This window comes from Colobus angolensis, unplaced genomic scaffold (assembly GCF_000951035.1).
Source record: "Colobus angolensis palliatus isolate OR3802 unplaced genomic scaffold, Cang.pa_1.0 Scaffold345, whole genome shotgun sequence".
NCBI classification, from domain to species: Eukaryota; Metazoa; Chordata; class Mammalia; order Primates; family Cercopithecidae; genus Colobus; species Colobus angolensis.
Genome location: NW_012116766.1, coordinates 1,786,045 through 1,805,288, shown reverse-complemented (window position 1 = coordinate 1,805,288; position 19,244 = coordinate 1,786,045). Strand labels below are relative to the sequence as shown.

The 19,244-nt window shown below is 35.6% G+C and overlaps 1 protein-coding gene across 3 annotated transcripts in view; it reads right to left on the bottom strand.

Moving 5' to 3' along the window:
* The window catches only part of PDE5A (phosphodiesterase 5A, cGMP-specific), a 134,888-nt gene that overhangs the window by 114,156 nt on the left and 1,488 nt on the right, over nt 1-19,244 (bottom strand). The window contains exon 1 of one of the 3 annotated variants that reach the window (XM_011952705.1): nt 19,063-19,202. The exons of the other annotated variants lie outside the window; for them this stretch is intronic. Coding sequence (XP_011808095.1) covers nt 19,063-19,088 — 26 coding nt within the window. The 5' untranslated portion in view covers nt 19,089-19,202. Of the gene's footprint in view, nt 1-19,062; nt 19,203-19,244 lie in introns of those variants that run through there. 3 annotated transcript variants of the gene reach the window in all.

Below are 19,244 nucleotides of genomic sequence, written 5' to 3'. Positions count from 1 at the left end.
CTTCTCTCAAAATTAGCTTATGTTAAAAAGTAAAAGACACTAAATTTGCCAATAGTTTCAGGAAAATATAAATATGCACATTAATTTGATGTTTAAAACACATATCTTGTTCTGAAGTTAAATATTTGAAAACTAAAACAAATATTTGTCTAAATTTGGCTTGCTACTATGCCTATTTTAGATAGTTATATCTATATTGCAAAAGTAGATAAGTTTAGAAGGAGTAATGAAAGAGACAAATACTTTAATCTTGTATAGAAAAATCAGACTTCTGTAAATATTATCCCAATAATGTTTGTTTAATAATGGTAAAAAAGGATCTCTTTTTCTAGATTATTACGACTATTTTAAAGTAGGCTTTATCTAAGTTTAAAAATGCAGTCCAAGAAAACTGAAGGCATTTATGTTTTTAATGTACCCTCCTATGAAAGCAACTCATTTGAGCTAAAGCCGTCACAGTAGGTCACTTTTTAAAACAAACATACCAGATCATACACAATCCAAAGCATGTTGTTCAATTCAAATAATGCCCCTTAGAACGCTGTAATCTTACACCAATTAATGGTGTCATTACTCTAGACATTTTTGGAACTCTTCTTTTGAAACACTTCTGAAACAATTTATAATCCAAATAAAAATACTAATTTTATCTAAAAATTAGACCTTGTTTCTCACTAACTCTTCCCAAAATGAACAAATAAAACAAAAACAAAAAAAACCTATGGTAACAGCTAACTTAATTCTCTATCTTCTGATAAGACATGACCCTTTCAAAAACTCAAACTTACCTTCAAAAGATAAAAACTTGCTATAACTGAGGATATTTCAAATAATTTGTCTATACAAAAAACAATGTAATCTCAAATCTCCAATGACATAATTGACTGTTTATACCAAACAAAAGGCCAGGATAAAAAAGTTTGACAATGTACTATTTTGGAGATAGTATAGGGATGTAGTCACTTTCCAATGTTTTTGGTTGTAGTAACAACTGATATTACTTCAGCCGGGAGTGGTGGTTCACGCCTGTAATCCCAGCACTTTGGGAGGCCGAGGCGGGTGGATCATGAGGTCAGGAGATTGAGACCATCCTGACGAACACAGTGAAACCCTGTCTCTACTAGAAATACCAAAAATTAGCCGGGTGTGGTGGCGGGCGCCTGTAGTCCGAGCTACTCGGGAGGCTGAGGCAGGAGAACGGCGTGAACCTGGGAGGCGGAGCTTGCAGTGAGCCAAGATCGCACCACTGCACACCAGCCTGGGCGACAGAGCAAGACTCCATCTCAAAAAAAAAAAAAAAAAAAAAAATTGATATTACTTCTTTGGAGGACCAAGTAGGCAATATCTAACAAATGTTAAATGTATCTACCCTTTGTTCCAGAGATTTTACATTTGTGACAAAGGAAATACAAGGGTATTTACTGTATATAGTAAGTACTCTTTGCTCTCATAGCAAAGATAAGAAGTAACCTAGTATCACCAGTAGAAGGCTGACTAAACACATCATGGCACATTTATACAAGAGAACACTAGGCAGACATTAAAACATGATTATGTGTATTGATATGTATGACATGAATTAATTAAGTGAAAACAAAAGAGTTTAAAAAGAACACACTGTCTTATTTCTGAATCTTTGCTAAGTCTTTCATTTATGGGATGTTCCCCTAATTATTTCATTTTGAACAATGATGTATTGTTTGTTAAATATATGTTACCCTGAAATGATAACCCATCTAGAATGTAATGGGTCAAAATGAAAAGATAAAAATGCTACCTCCCTTATAATTTCAAGAGTTGGATACAGTTATAAAAGTCTTCAAAAAGTTTAGGAGAAATAAGTTCAAGAGATCCATTGTAAATATGGTGACTATAGTTAATAATAATGTATTGTATATTTAAAAATTGCTGAAAGAGAAGATTTTAAGGGTTCTCACCACACAAAAAAGATAAGTATGAAGCAATGCATATACAAATTAGCTTGACCTAGCCATTCCACAATGTATACATACATCAAAGCATCATGCTGTACACCTTAAATACATAAAATTCTTATCAATTAAAAAATAAATTTTAAAATATCCAATGAGTAATTTAAAGGAAAACAACCTCACAGGCCTTATGAATTGACTGACTTCCTAATAAAGAGGTATTACAAATTTGAAGAAGCATGAAAGCAATGTGGTAGGTAAGTGTATTGTACAAAACACAAGCGTATACCTACACAGATTTTTAAAAACATATAATTGTCCCAATGTTTCATAGATGCATGCTGTGACTTAGGACAAAATTTCCAGTGAGGACAACATACATTAATTAAAATAATTCAGTATCTCAAAACCTTAGAAGTGAAGGTGACACACTGTGGGATTTGCTTATGTAGCCCCCAGAATTGCACTAATAGTGCCAAAGACACTGATGCTAAAAATGCATGTGAAGCTGCCAACAATGCATAGGAAGCTTTCAAATAAAACTGTTTTGGAAAAGATAAGACAGGAAAAGAGCAGTATGTCTAAGTTAACATATCCGATGTGATTTCAAATATGGACATGTTACTGAAGTGTTAAATCAATATAAAAATAGACATTTTAACAATTTCAGCCACAAACCTAAAACTTAGCCCCAACTTATTTCTTATCTTCTCAATGGGAAATGGAGATCTCCTTTTGAATTTTAAATTAAACTGCCTACTTGACAACTCCACGTGGATATCTAGACAACTTAAAATGGTGAAAACAGAATTCCTAAGACCCTACCCATCTCACCTTGCTTCATCTTACTCCCTGCCAGTTTTCCCACATGTGGAGGACCATCACCTCCACAGTTAGTCCAATCAAACACGTAGGAATTACTCTAAATTTCTATTCCCTTCAACTCTCACATTCAGTTGCACAGTCAAGTTCTGTCAACCTGACTTCTAAAAACCTATATCCCAATCTGCTTATTTATTTCTATCTCCATTACTACCACCCTGGTCCAAACCCCACCATCTCTCAGTTGGATTGTTGCCATAGTCCCCTAACTGTTCTCTCTGATCCTATACTTACCCCCTTGCAATCCCATTCTCCACACAGCAGCCACAGTAAACTTTTAGCAAAGTATGTCAACATCTTAGCTATCCTACTTGGCTTTTCACTGAACTGAGAATAAAACCTGAGCTCTTGTAATCCCCTACAAATAGGACCCTCTCACCCATGCCAGCATCTTTGGCGCTCCTGAAGGACACCAAGCTCTAACTGCCCTGTCTGGGATGCTCTCCCCTCATTGGCATATGGCTGATCAGCTTCCACATCCCCTGCTCAAATCATCTTTGACTGCTCCACCTAAAGTGGTCCTGACACATCATGTTCTTATCCTACATAATTTAAATTCTCACTATCTGCTATTTTTCTTGTTTATCGATCTGTTGTTATATCATCTATCCCCTCTGACTAGATATTTCATTAGTGCTACGTGTTCACTGCTGCATCTCCAGTACTTAGATTAATGCTTATCACCTACAGTAGGTCCTCAAAATATTTCTTGAATTGAATAAATGAATAAATAAATGAAGGTTCCTGAAGCATTAAAAGGTACAACAGTCTTTTGAATATCTAAATGTTGATTACAGAAAATCAACATTGTGTTTCAGCGATTACTGTTCATCACCCCTTGGATGTGTAAGTCTCACAATTGACCACGACTAATTTATGCTTGTATACCTTGCAGTGCCTGGTGCAGCACATGTCTTAAGCAGAGCCAGTGCCTAAAAATTCTATATTATGTGTTTGTGATTACTCTATTTGTCTCATAAATGTTGCTTATAGATATTTTTCTTAGAGACATTAACTCAATATTAAATGACATAGGAAAAGCAGATGTAGCATATTCAGTCAGTCAATCAACAATTTGTATTAACCACCAGTGGCAGGGAAAGGGAGTTCTCATGACCACATTATTGATTATCTGCATCCCTGTAATTACATGCTTGCATAGGAAAACATACATTATCATAACATCAAAGTCACTGATGAACCAATCACAAATAAAATTAAATCATTTCTCACACATATTTCCCTTAGAGCATTCCTTGGAGTTCTGCAGTGCACAATCTACATGGCCAAATGAAGTGGACCTTTGCTCTTAAGACTAATATCTATACTCCAATGATTTTTAAAAAATACTTCAGTCTCTATGCAAATACAAATCACCTGCAAATTGAAATTAAAATTCTTATATAAGACATATGCTATGGACTAAATATATGTCCCTACAAAATTCATCTCTTGAACCCTAACCCCGGAGGTGATGATATTAGGAGGTGGGGCCTTTGGGAGCACTCTGCTCTCATAAAGAGGATGAGTGCCTGATGTAGTTTGGATGTCCCCTCCAAATCTCATGTTGAAATGCAATCCACAGTGTTGGAGGTGGGGCTTAGTGAGAGGTAATTGGATTATGGGGGCAGATCCCTCATGAATGGCTTCACACCATCCTCTTCATGATGCGTGAGTTCACATCCTTGTGTAAAAGTTGGTTGTTTAAAAGTATATGGCACCTCCCACCATCCCATCCTTGTTCTCATTCTTGCTCCTGCTCTTGCTATAACTTTCTCACCACATGATATGCAGGTTTCCCCTTCACTTTTCATATGATTGAAAGCTTTCTGAGGCCTCCCCAGAAGCCGAGCAGATGCCAACACCATGCCTCCTGTAAAGCCTACAGAACCATGAGCCAATTAAACCTCTTTTCTTTATAAACTACCCAGCCTTGGGTATTTCTTTAAATCAATGGAAGAACAACCTAATCGAGGGCCCTTATAAAGGGCCTATGGGAGCTTGTTAACTCCTTTTGCCCTTCTGTGAGGAAACATCAAAGTTGACATCTACGAGGAAGAAACTTCCACCAGAATCTGCCGGTGCCTTGATCTTGGACTTCCCAGCATCTGAAACTGTGAGCAAAAAATCTGTGTTTATAAATTATCCAGTCTAAGCTATTTGTTACAGCAGCCAGCATGGACTAAGACAATACAGATTTTCTAGATATAGATAAAAATGATGTTGGAGAATCCTTCTAATGTTACACAAAGCCATGACAATTAAGAGTTATGCCCAATTAAAGACCAGCTAACAACTGAAGAAACAATCAATAAGGATAATGACATAGCAGATACTCACAAAGAGAATATTAGTCAAATAATTATATTCTGAATTAAGAAAGCCCCTTGGGCAAAACTGATGAAGCCTTCAAATATTAATTCAAAAAACTATTTTAGGGAAAAAAATTCTCTTTATGATCCTGCTGCAAAAGCCAAACATGAACTGAAGGTAATTGTTTATGGCTACACTCTGTTACAATTAATTGTAACAGAATTAGCAGTTTCATCCTAAGAATTAGCAGAGTGTCATTTACAATCTCAATTTTATTATTAATAGCTCAAATATAAACTTATTTTCATAATCTGTGGTTCTATTTTTCAAGATAAAGCTCTAATCAAAACCTTCCCATGAACATTTTTTCTATTTTGATAGAATTAACTTTAATTGTTTTTTTTCTTCTGGAATGAATTATTCTCATAAGACAGAGATTTCCACAAGGTACTATGTTGGGCACCAGGGACAGAATAATGAGCAACTCCAGAAAAATCATCATGATCTTTCCTTTCAAACTTAAAAGTTTATATTGTACTCAGAAGTTATATACATATTGGATGTTCCTGGCATATGAAGTTAGGTAAATGTACACAAATAAGTAATGGAAAAGATGACTGTGAACATGTCCAATATAAAAGCAGAAAGCAACAGATGGAAATCCAGAAACCTCAGTGGTAGTTCTGACTGGGTAATCGCTTCAATGGTCTAAGATAGGATCTCTAGTTTCCCTTCCCTTTATTAATTCTAGGGGGTTTTGAAAAATACTCACATTAGTGCTACTGAAAAAAAAATTTATTTAAACCTGGTGAGGCACGCATTAATGAATCTACTTTCTAAAATATGAAGCTAATTAAATGTCTGAACCACACCCATTCTACTATTTGGTGGCAACACTAGGAATCAAATCCAGGTTTCCTATTCCAGGTACTATACCCTATTAAGAATATAAAAGTTCCCAGAGCATCAGTGCTTGCCATGAAGAAGGCACTCCATAACATCTAGCTGAATCTGGAAATAAAAGTCAAATTCAAGCAGAGAAGGCATAGAGAAAGATGACTTATGACACATGTTCACATGAAATATTTTACCTCCAGGTCATAAAAGGACCACACACTGTTCTCTTAAGGTAAAAACACTATTTCTAAGGACTCAGGGAACAAAGATTCTTAAGGGTAGTGTCCATAAAAAAAAAAAAAACACTAACTAAATTCCAACATGTCTATGTTTCTCTGAAAACAGGTCACATTTTATAAGTCTAAAGCAATGTACTGAAAAGAAGTATAATACATGTGTTGGAGAAAAAGTCATCCCCAGAGTTGCTAGATTTAGCAAATAAAAAAGACAGCCTGCTAAAAATGAGTTTCAGATAAATAATGAATAAGTTTTCAGTATATGTAGTAGCTGAAATTCAAGATGAACTGGGTGTCCTGTATTTGATCTGGCCACTTCAGTCATTCTATCTAGCTTTTCCTAACTGAAATTGTTGGTGGATAGGCAACAAAGAGAAGGCAAGTTCTATGCATCATACTAATAAGTTCCAGGCTATTAAATCACTCATTTTATCATTGAGAGAGCACAAAGGACTACTACACTGTAATCCTGTGTATGATAATTTAACCTTTTGGAAGCACTTGGATTCATAATTTGCAGTGAAACTAGAGCATAAAATATCTCGTTAAATCAAGTTCATTCATTTTGCTCTAAAAACCATCCCATATAATGTATTGCATAGCAACAAAACAAACTGCAATCTACTTATAAAAGGGAGATTTACTAATTGATAAAAATTCTTGGGATTACAAAGCATTGAGAGGCTGCATTTTCAGCCATGAGTCCTGGGTTCTAACCTTAGCATTTGTTACTAATAGGATGTGTGACTAGCACTAAGCAATTTTCTTCCCCTGAGTTTCCATTTTATCCCTGATAAAACAAGAAAAATAGCATCTGTTCTGGGCTTTTACGAAGTGTAAGGTGCTGACTGTCTTCAGCAGAGTATAAAGTCAGGAATATCAGACTAACAATCAGGTGATAATTCTAGTTCCAGCTACAGCACTACACAGATCTGATGCTAAAACAATTACAACTTCTCCGGAGTTCATTTTCACTGGAGTTTGAGATCTTCAGTAGTAAAAATGGGCTGCTATATTAACAGGTTATTAAGACTCCCCACCACAGCTTGCAGTATGAATAGGACAAGAAGTGGTCCTTGGGTCCGTCAACTTAACTTCTTTTTGCCCTTCAACTTCCTCATTTTTAAATAGGGGAAAAGCCTTCTGGCTCCTTTACTCACTGCACAGGGTTGATGTGTGAGTCAAATTAGAAAATGCACATGGAAGCATTTCGAAATCTCTTCAACGTATCTAAAAATTTGCTATCTACTACACTCTTAGTACTCATTCCAATGGAGTCAAAGGGCTGGATTAAGGAGCAATGGCTGTTATTTCCTCACAAAGGTCAGCCAAGAGAATCAGAAAAAGGATAAGAGTAAAAAGGTTGTTTTGGTGATACAAGCCCACAGGTTGAGGGGCCTTAACTGGGTTTGGATATAGGCCAGCAACATGCACCATGAACACTAAAAGTCCTCGACCAAAACAAATACTTTAGAATGGCATTCTTGACAGAATCCTACTAAATTTTCAAAAAAAAAAAAAAAAAGAGAGAGAGACAGAACAGTTTAAATTACATCATAGCCATCTGAGCAAAAACAACAAAACAGAAACAAATTCCACTGAAGTATCTGTAGCCTTGACCACAAGTACTAATAATCTGGACTCTCCACTTTGATGTATAAGTGTATCTTTGCTAACTGCCCTGCAAACCTGGAAGCGATCAGAAGAAAACCTGGCTGCCCTCTTGAAGTCTTTCAGTTGATTTAACTTTTACAAAGCTATTAATGAAAGACAACAGGCCCTCCACACTTCAAAGAAAGTCACAGCCAAGGAAAATGCAATGAACATTGGAGCCAATAATTTATAGTCAATGATAAGAGCTTGAGTTTTACATTACGTCCATATCTTCCCCTCTTCTCACCAAAATCTTTTATTATCCTCCCATCACTTATTTCCTACACATTTTATTACACAAAAAATTCTTACCTCATAAATGAGTTGTATTATATACCCTTTTGACAAGAGTGAATTTAGTTTTGCTTTTAAACTTTTACAATACATCCTGAGATATGAAGAAACCCTGGTGGACATCCCAAAATCACTGTTGGAAGTTATTCCTCTCAGATAACACTAATGCCAATATCACTTGTTGTTTCAAACTTACATATTCCACAGATGATACTTAAGGCTCACGAAGATATCCTTTTCCATACCGAGCAAGTAAAGAACCCTCAAATTCATATTAATTAGATGGTAGGAAATAAAACCAAATGGAAGTTGCCTAAAACCTTTTATGAGCTCTTTTCATAAATGTGACTCAAATCTTACTCTCGAAACTTTTTACACAATGAATCAAATCAGAAGTTTATTATCCAAATATTCTACTTTACAGAAGAACCTTGTAGCTCAAACTGCTTATAAAATAATGATTTAATATAAAAATCAGTGTCATTAAGCAAAATGTTGAACACATTTTGATTTCATGAAGCTAACAGCACTGCACCCATCAAGATGATGATGTTATCGTGTGAGTGGAGCACCCAGCAAAACTAATGAGCATGTGCACTACCCTGGTTCCAGCAGCTGCTGCAGGAAAATGTGAAAGTTGACAGACATTTTGTGTCTTTAGTAATACAAAGGGATGAACAAATTCATTTGTGAATGAAAAAAAAAAAAAACAAGGAATTCTGGAGGCTAGGAAGCTTAGAAGGTGAATGATTATCAACTTTTACAATAGTTTTAACAAAGAGTTTATTTCATCAAAATTACACACAGCAAAAATACAATGCTATTTCATTTTACACATACTATGTGCTCATATTTTGTAACTAGATGAGAAGTGTGGCACTCTTAAAATGATGGACTCAATTAAGTTAATGATTAAATTAAGTAGTGCCAAGTTAGTATTGTAATACATTTTTATGGCTATTAAATAGATTTGTATTGCATATTGGGTACACTTCATTTCATAGTCTCTAAAAAGTTTATAAATTGATTAATAATATTCACTGAAAAAATGAAATGTAACTGTATGGCATATAATCTAAGAAGAATCAAAACCTTTCCCCCCTTTCCAATTTACCGTTTCCACTCAAGATTATTATAAACCTCTCACAAGATAGAAAACTACAAGTTATGTTTTGAGTTTTTAGAAATTTTCCACTAATCTACATAAGTCGCGGCTTCTTCCAAATGCCCTCTATCTAGAAGTATTAAATAGTTTTATAAAACTTGTTGACAGGATAGAGGGATGCAAGCCCTGGAACTGCATTTCATATATAATTAGCTAAAGGGACACATACACACACACACACGTCTGTGTCCAAAGGGTCTCCCTGTGGCAATAACCTTACTTTCTACCAAAGTGGAACTGCTCACTCATGTTACAAAATGAATCTTAAAAAAGACAGAAAGGCCTTAAAATACATATTCAATATTCCAGATGTCTTGAAATGGAAAATTAATTAAAATATTTTATAGGGTTTATAGAATATTTCTTGGCTCCTAGAAAAGTAAGGAAAAGAGAAGAAAAATTGACAAGGCAAAGTAAACTTTTGATATAAACATAATAACCCTCACGAGTTAAAAATATAACTAGATGAAACCTACTCGTAGAGCAACTAGTTTAATACATTTTGCACTCGGGCCTAAAATAATGTATCAAAGGATAAAACTCCTTTGAAAATACACTGTACTAGGGTATTTATGTTCTAATGCTAAAAAGATAATTATAATGGCCTAGTACCGAAATTTTCAACCACTCTATTTTAAAATGTCATTTGAGATTTCCCAATTTTTATACTCTGAAATTATATATGGAAACTAAACTCACTTGGGCAAAGTCTTTAGGCACATCATTAAGTAACGTGCTTGCACAGAAAGAGGCCATAGAAGAAAATGTTAACCTCTTCCTGAGTTAGAATCCTCATGACATTAAATCTATGAGCCTTTGCTTTGCTTCCATTAATACTGACAGTGACCTTCAGTATAGCACAGTGATTAACGGCCCTAGGTGAGACAGACTTAGACTTTAACCCAAGAATCACCTCTTTCTAAGAATATGACCTTAGGTACATTATTTACTCTCTTTGTAAAATGGAAATCATGATAAAAGTAAAGGAAATGATGCTAGAGTCAGATACACAGTGTTTCATTCATGATAGTTATTGTTTTTAAGTTAACTGAATATTAAGTGGAGTATATTTTTTAAACTGATTAAGGTTTTGGTTTTCTTAAATAAAGAAAATTTATTTAATGGATTTATACAGCAGAATAAGTAGATGTTGGCTCTTGCTTCTTCCTAAGCCCCTAATTTAAAAGCAATAACTTCTCTACAGAGGTATTTTATATTAAAATAAAAAAGAGAGAGAGAGGGCTGTTTTAATGCATTTTTTCAAATTACAACTTAAAAAATGGACTCCTCAGACTATTGTCTACACTTACATATGACAAAATTTTCTGAATTTTATATTAAGATTAGGTCATGAACATTTAACTGAGAAAAATAAATGCAAGAACATAATTTGTTTTTTTCATTACTACTTAGAGTTTTTTTTTTTTTTGGTCAAAAAATAAGTTATAGATTTGGGGACTATTTTTTCCCCAAAATATAAAAGTTAAAACTGTTTGACAGCAAATGTAAAAAAATACAATAATTAAATATGATGAACACCAGAGCAATATTTCATAATTAATTCTAAACTGGAGCACAGTTTTAATATCTGATAAAACAATGCTTTAATACTCTGCTATAGGTAATTTATGGATTAAATTGGCTGTTTTAGTTCTTATCCAAGGGTACTTACTTGGGTAAATTCTAAAAGTAGGGTGATACCAATCCTTGGGCCTCAAAAATGTCCATATAGCAAGTCCATTCAGCAGTAACTTTTGGAGGAGATTTGCAGGGTGTATTTTTGTGTTTATAAGTCAGCTACTAAAATGCCATCCTCTTTTCTCTTTTCAATGTCTTTTTCATCAGTCATGTGAATTAATCACTAATACCGGCATTGCAAAGAGTATACTAAATTTTCTCACTGGAAAGTATGATTGATAACTTATATGGAAATCTGCTAAAAATTATCTGTAGGGAAAACACAAAATGACTCACATAAAAAATCATGTTGGCTACTTTTCCTGCTCTTGGATCCTTATTTTATACAGTTTTAGTTATGTTGTTTGCATAATTTGACCGGGATCCACTACTCAAATTTGGAAAAATACTTAAAAGAATGAAACTATTCAATCTGAGAAATCGATACTCGGCTCTCCTGGTGAGAATAAAGAACTCTTACAGCTGAAAGAGATTTTTAAGCTCATTTATGAATCTCTCCACCTTGAATCTTCACCCTGTTTCACCTCCCCTCTTAAAGTTTGAGGTTCATTAACTTGAGCCAGTCACAAAGTTAGCTAATAGCAAAGCTGGAAACAAAATCTGGGGGTTTGGGCTCCCATTCCAGTTCCCTTTCCAGTACCTTACACAATCCCACAAAAGCTTCTGTTCAAACCATTAATAAAATTCATCTAAAAAATGAAAATGACATTTAAATTCTATGAAATCACTATGCTGTCAGAATTTAATTCCCATCTACCAGGATAAGAAAATGCCTACCAAAGTTTGTGATTATATTTAAGGCACTGATGATGCTCAAGGTAAAGTGGTAAACTACTAAAAATCACCACTAATAAGATAAGGAAACATGCATTATTTCCTTTAATTTTCTTAAGAACACTATGAGGTAAATGCCATCATCTCCATTTTACAGAGAGAGTAAATAATGCACCTAGTCTTCCTCTTAGAAAAGTAGCTCTGCGGTTGAAGCCTAAGGCTGTTCTATCTAGGGCCCTTAACCATAAACAGAAATCAATTTTAAAGGGTTCACAACAGTGGCTCATAATCAAGTAGTGGTGCCAGCCCTTGAGGGGCATTTGGAAATGCATAGAAACAGATTTTCCATCACATGGATGGGGCATTTAGTGTCCGGAGTTCAGGGATGTTAAATGTCCTCCTATGCACTAGACAGCCTCCAACAACAAAACAGTATCACCACCAAATGCCAACATCTTCTTTTGAGAAGCAATGGTTTAGATGATTAAGAGATTAACAGACTATTATTAAACAAAATGGGAGATTTTGGACACCTCTAAGTGATATCCTCCAATAACCTCTATTCAGATGTTATAGTGAGTAGTTCGCTTAAGTCTGGCATGGTAAGGAAATGAAGACTCTGTCCAAAGTTATTTAGTATTTCTAAGTTTGCTCCAGCTATGAAAACATCTGAGAAGATTACTGGGACCAAATATAAATAAAATGCAGAATTGCTTCGTATGGTTTTACATTCAAATTTGTCTGAGAATTGGAAGGGACAAAATATTTTGTAATCTTCTGTGCATTCGCAACATATGGTATAAAAGAAGTTGCTTAAAGGAAAATCTACCACATCTGAAAGAAAACATAATAACTGAAATCTATGCACTAAACATGTAAATCAGTTGGCTTTGCAGTTTAGATATGCGAGACACGGGACTACAATGGCATTTATCTGAGGTTTGAGAGCCTTCAGAATTCAAAACAAGTATGTTTGAAGATCGTTACTTTGTTCTATAAAATGTTCTAATTTTATATTTTCACAATAATCATAATCAAAACAAAAGAAAGTGAAAGAAATTGCTTTCAATTACTGGGATAACCATCTTATTACCAACTACTGCCCTGCAATTTTAGCTCTAAGGTTTATATTTGTGTTAATGAGAAAATAAAGAGGTAAATTTAACATGCATATATGCCTTCATAGCAAGTAAAAAATGAAAGCTGGTATGCTGTGCTAGAGGAATAAAAGTTTCATGATTGTTCAGAGAGACCCAGTGGGAGAAGTGAAATCATTATAGGCCAAATTGTAGCAAAGGCCAGCTGACCTACCATACTGTTTTTCAGGTAGTTAGAAACATATTTACTTTGCAAGAGTGTTTTAATGAATGCTGTAAATCTGCAGTTGGCTGTGGTTTTATCATTTTGTTTGTTTCATAATTAACTTAGAATGTATTTTGGCATTACAGTTGCATAAATGTTGTGACTATGATTAAATTATATCTGCTTTTATGTATTCTACTTTTAAGAATTCCACATTTCTCTAACATTAAAATAAAAGGAAGTCAACTCTAGGTATGGCAGATATCTAGAACTTCTGGGTCTGCCCACATCACTTTCTTTTGGGAATGTACCCTCCCCAATGACATATCACCTTATGGGCTACCTGCCCCAACAAAACAGTCAAACAACCCTACTCTCCTGAATACAATGATTGGTTCAGAGTTGGGATGTGACCCAAGTAAGACCAGGGTAATCTGGGGAGGACAGATATGGATAAGAAGGTACCTCTCCAATATCAGAAGTTTAAGACCCACATATAGTTAACAAGTAGAAACTCTCAGCACATGAAGAAAGCACGCAAGAAAATAAAGCCAACACAGCACAGGGCCAAAAGATACATGGATAGATGAATACATGAACAAATGGATACATGGATAGATAAATAGACGCAAGGAAGGGCAGGTAAACAGAGTAGATAGATGAAAAGATAAATAGAGATAGGTAGATACATGGAAAGACAGATAGATAGTTAGATAGACACAGAGACAGACAGAATTTTGGCACGATTATTTGATTAGCTAAATTCACAGCCATCCCAATCCCACAAGCACTTAAAATTATGTGAGTCAATTCTGTATGTATTCAAGTTCAGTTTCTGTCACTTGCAACCAAAAGCTTTCTAATATATTGTCAATCAAAAACAACGTCTTTCTTTAACAGGAGTACATTACTTAAGTTTGAAAAATGAGATTATATGATCCCTACTAACTCTAAATTTCAGTGATCCTGTGTGTGTGTTTTAATTATTTCATCAGTTCAGAAGGTCAGGGTCTTTTCTCTTTGTATATTTTCAATATAGATATTCAACTAAAAGTAGAGAAGAAAATTCTTATTTTTATAATTATCACTATGAATATGATATCAAATGATGATCCTTTCCCGGTTTTAGGTAAAATACAATTATTCAGAGAAAATAATTTGCAAAAAGTTAATCTTGCTTTGTAATTCAGAATGAAGGGAAAAGTCTCCCCTCTCCTGAAGATTAAAAAAGCTAACAATGGCACATAAGACATTTAAAAGCATTTTCATTGCAAACTAAAAACCGGAGAAAATGTATCTTTAAAAGCTTTAAAGGCCGGGCGCGGTGGCTCACGCCTGTAATCCCAGCACTTCGGGAGGCTGAGGCGGGTGGATCATGAGGTCAGGCGGTCGAGACCATCCTGGTTAACACGGTGAAACCCCATCTGTAGTGAAACTACAAAAATTAGCCGGGCATGGTGACGGGTGCCTGTAGTCCCAGCAACTCGGGAGGCTGAGGCAGGAGAATGGCGTGAACCCGGGAGGCGGAGCTTGCAGTGAGCCGAGATCGCGCCACTGCACTCCAGCCTGGAGGCCAGAGCAAGACTCCGTCTCACCCAAAAAAAACCTTTAAAACATTTTTGGAATATTTATCAAAATGATTCTTATAAACTTAATAGTTTGTTTTACCTACCTTAAACATTTGGTCGGCAACAAATATAAATTCCTACCACTCAGAGAAAATGAATTAAGCACTTACATTGTTAAAAAAAAAAAAAGTAATTTAAAATGAGAATATCAAATCAGTAAATAAGATTACAGAGCTAAATATCAAATGAATGACTCATACGGAAAGACTTTCTTCAATTTTTATTCCTAGGTATGTGGCTCACAGGCACTTTTCCCTGAGAACCTGATGTAACAGATATTTCCAAGCCACATTCACCAGAGTGGCCAACTGAATCTACATCTATGCAGCTAAACTAATTTCATAGGAAGTCCTGCAAAGTCAGTAACTAGTCTGCATCCTAAATTCAGAAATTAGTCATTTTTCAACCCTTCACTATCAATCAACTCATTGATTTATTTAATCATCCGACAGTCCTTATTAAAGGTTTTTTTTTTTATCCTAGGAAGAGGTTTTTATCCCACAATGGGCTGTGGGAACAAAGAACAAATATAGCTTGACACAGCAATTATAGGTTTAACTTCTAAGTTAATTTGTATTTTCAAATCTAGAGGAAGGGGTGCCTCAAAGTAGGACACATTCTCTGTAATCAGATAAAGGCGAAGGTACAAGCTTTACCTATACAACCTGAACAGAATTCCAAATATTTCAAAAGAAATGATACTGGAGACCAGAGTCAAATCACTTATTTAAGCAGAATAATTTAAAAAGTAAATTTTGTTGCATAGCATAATCAAAACACTAAAAACTTCCTCATCTTGAGGTGCTGAGGACATAAACGTGTGAAAATATTGACAATTTCTACAGATCATCAGATGACAGACTGAAAAAAAGCTACTGAATGATACCACAAGCCTATTTGTGTTATACTAAGCAAATCGATTTATTTAAAGATATCCATCTATACTAACTGCCATTGCATTAATTCTACCGCATTTTTAGGAATCATGTAGTTTAGGCTCTAACATGGGTCTGAATTTGAAACTTTGAAAACACTAGAGATAGAAGAGCAATGAAACACATTATTTCAGGGGCTCCTATGGATTTTTTAGGCAGGAAGAATGCAATCCAGAAGAGTGCTTCAAGGGCACTAAAAGGCAGCTTAGAGCTGCTTATATGGACCCTGGTTATGAACAACATAAGGAAAAAAAAGGCCATTATTGCACCAGAATTACCATTATAAAAATACTATAAACAATATCAAAGTTAGATTGGGTCAATGCCCGGAGGGTTTTATTATCATCAACACTAACAACTGCCTCACAAAATATGCTTAACAATTCATTTGTCTGAAAATTGTGAAAAGTTTATATTCCTGTATAATTTTAGAAACAATAATTTTTAAAAATGTATAGCAATATTTATACACATAATCTGATTGTATTGTAAATACCATGCAAATAAAAATGCTACAGCTTTTAGAAGTGAGAGAAGAATTACAAGGAAAAAAACTGAAAGACAGAATTCCAAACACAGGACCAGGAACCTCAATTAATTCAGCACAGCTTTGCAGTGTCAAATAAAGTCTATCATAGAAAGCTATATGGGAGTGTAAAACTTCTGTTTCTGGACTTTGATCCAAGCTGTCATAAAAACTTGCCCTCACTTAATATCTCTTATTTCCAGTATATGCCAGATATTCTCAAGCTTTTGCCTAGTACAAAACAAAGCAATAAAGTCAATCATGTCATCTTTACAATATTAAATGACCTAAAACATCACCCACAATCACAGAGCTGATTAGTAATTAATGAAAGGTAACTTTATTCGTTACCTTAGTAATTAATGAAAGGTAACTTTATTCTAATATGCTGTTAAGAATAACAACAGCTGTTAAGCAGCATTAGCACCAGGGATGCTTCAGTTGTAAAGGCATAAGCATTAAAGCCCTCAATTAACACAGTAGCTGAGGCCTTTAGGACTGCAAATTGTCTAGAATAGTGACCTGGGAGTTTTCCAGATGTGATTTACTGGTCTCAAATTAATGTTTAGGCCAATAGACTATGTTCTGAATCATTCAATTGACACCTTCAAATGGACACAAACAGGTTGTGATAACTAAAAAGCTCCAAGCTATAGCTTTTTTTTTTTTTGAGCTGGAGTCTCACTCTGTTGCCCACGCTGGAGTGTAGTGGCACGATCTCAGCTCACTGTAACCTCTGCTTCCCGGGTTCAAGCAATTCTCCCGAGTAACTGGGATTACAAGCACGCGCCATGCCTGGCTAATTTTTGTATTTTTAGTAGAGACAGGGTTTCACTAATTTGGTCAGTCAGGCTGGTCTCGAACTCCTGGGCTCGTTATCTGCCTGCCTCGGCCTCCCAAAGTGCTGGGATTACAGGCATCAGCCACGGTGCCAGGCCCTACCTATAGCTTTTAATGAGGTGCATAGCTCTCTACTTGAAGACAGTGATAGTAAACAATGTAATATAATAGCATAAATGCTTTCAAGGTCGACCCAAATTCACAGGTGTTTGAGAATCTGGGAATGCGAGAACCTTGATGTTTAATAACTACTATTGAATGTAGATCATTTAGTCTGAGAAAAGGATGGAGAATCATGCATGAATGTCCAATGACAACAGTTAAGTAATGCAGAAATTGTTTATGTCAGCAAGGCTGATTACTGGTGCAGATGGACAATTTGGGTGTATATGAATATATTTTAAAGTTTAAAACATGCCACATACATCTACAGAACTATTTTGTTTCATGGGTTTCTTGAATCACATACAATATTCATTTTACACTTACAAAGTGTAAAAAGAGGGGAAAAGCAAAGTAATGTGAGCTTCTACTTTAAAAAAAAAAAAATCCTTAGCTATAAAGTTAAAACGTATGCAAATAAGTTTTTACCACAATAATGTGAACCACACTGGGGTTAGTGGTTTGCATTTTCATAATCAACAAATGTCCATCCTGTTATTCACATTTTAGGTCTCCTGCTAATGCCACCAAATGTAAAACCAAATTGGAATATTGTTTCATGAAAGACCTCTGGCTACACACAAATTCTTAGGTTATATTCTTTACTCTGACGACTCTCAGCACTTTATTATAACTCTTAAAATTGAGGACCTGCATTATTAAATATTTTATACTTTCATTTTCCAACTTACACTCAACATAAACTCTTAAGAATATGTATACACACACATACATATACCACAGAAAGTGTTCAGCCTACTGCCAACACCAACTGTAATTTAAAAATCCTAACCGAAAATTTTTTAAAAGTTTTTTTACAGTCTCAGATGATCTAAATTTTACAGTGAGCATGGTAATTTTGAGAAATAGGATTTTGATCCCATGCTGCTTGGGAGAAAAAGTAATGCGAAAAGAAATGTAACTCAGCTCTTTCCATTTATTTTCCAATAAAATGTTGCTACACTTTCAAAGTGTTGGTAGGTTCTGAAAATGTAGTGTTCTTATCTATGACTAGTCAAAAACGACCAACAAGCCATCCCTAGTTTACATCTTTAAGAGAAAAATAGGGAACGAAGAAAGGACATTTATGCTGATTTATTACACAATAACTTTTTTTCTTTAAACTTTTTATAATCTGCCTAAAGAACAGGTCCAATACACACTCTTAAAAATCTTCCTGGTTCTCTGGCCCGCTGATCATTCTATGCGCTGTAATTCAAGGAGAGCAGAAGGCTGGGAATGCGCAGAGTGAAAGGAAAGTGGGTGCAGATGGCCTCAGAGGGGCAGATGACCCCTGAAAACTGCTGGTCCACAGTAACCGATCATTCTAGACCTCCATGGCCTTAGTGGCTCACCCTAAACTCGCAAACAAGTGCCCTTGAAAAAGAAACCACTTTCAGGGCTATACTCTGGGCGCTAAGATTTAGGATTTTGAAGGAAGAAGGTGAAAGCAGGGGAAGACGATTTTAAAAGAAGGGCTGGGTTACTAGAGAAAAAAGATTAATCCCAGAGCCTTCCACTCTGTCAAAAAACAAAACAAAACAAAACAAAAAAAAAACCCTGAAAGTGATTAAATTGACACCAACTCTGGACGTTCCTTAGGAGAAAAAAAAAAAAAAAAAAGATTAAAAAGGGCCCAATTTAAGACCCTCATTAATACATCTGCAAGAGAGCAAAGAATAACAACAACAACAAAAGTTATACAGTCCATTTTCAATGATACATCGTCCCACTGGTGCCACCGGGGCGCCACCACCCAGCACCGGAGACCCGCCGCGCCCCCGGAAAAAGTGGGAAGGGGGATAGGGGGATACTGAAGGAAGTACCTCGTTTTGTCTCCAAAGGGCAACATAGCAAACGTGGTAAGTTCGTTTTCGAACTCCGCCGATCCTGGACTCCAGGAGGCTCCGTAGGGGCAACAACGTGCCCAGGTGAGGTGAGGTGAGGTCGGCGACTCGGAGCCAGCTCCCTCACGGCCCCGGCCTCCGCGCCGCCGCCCGTCGCCTCC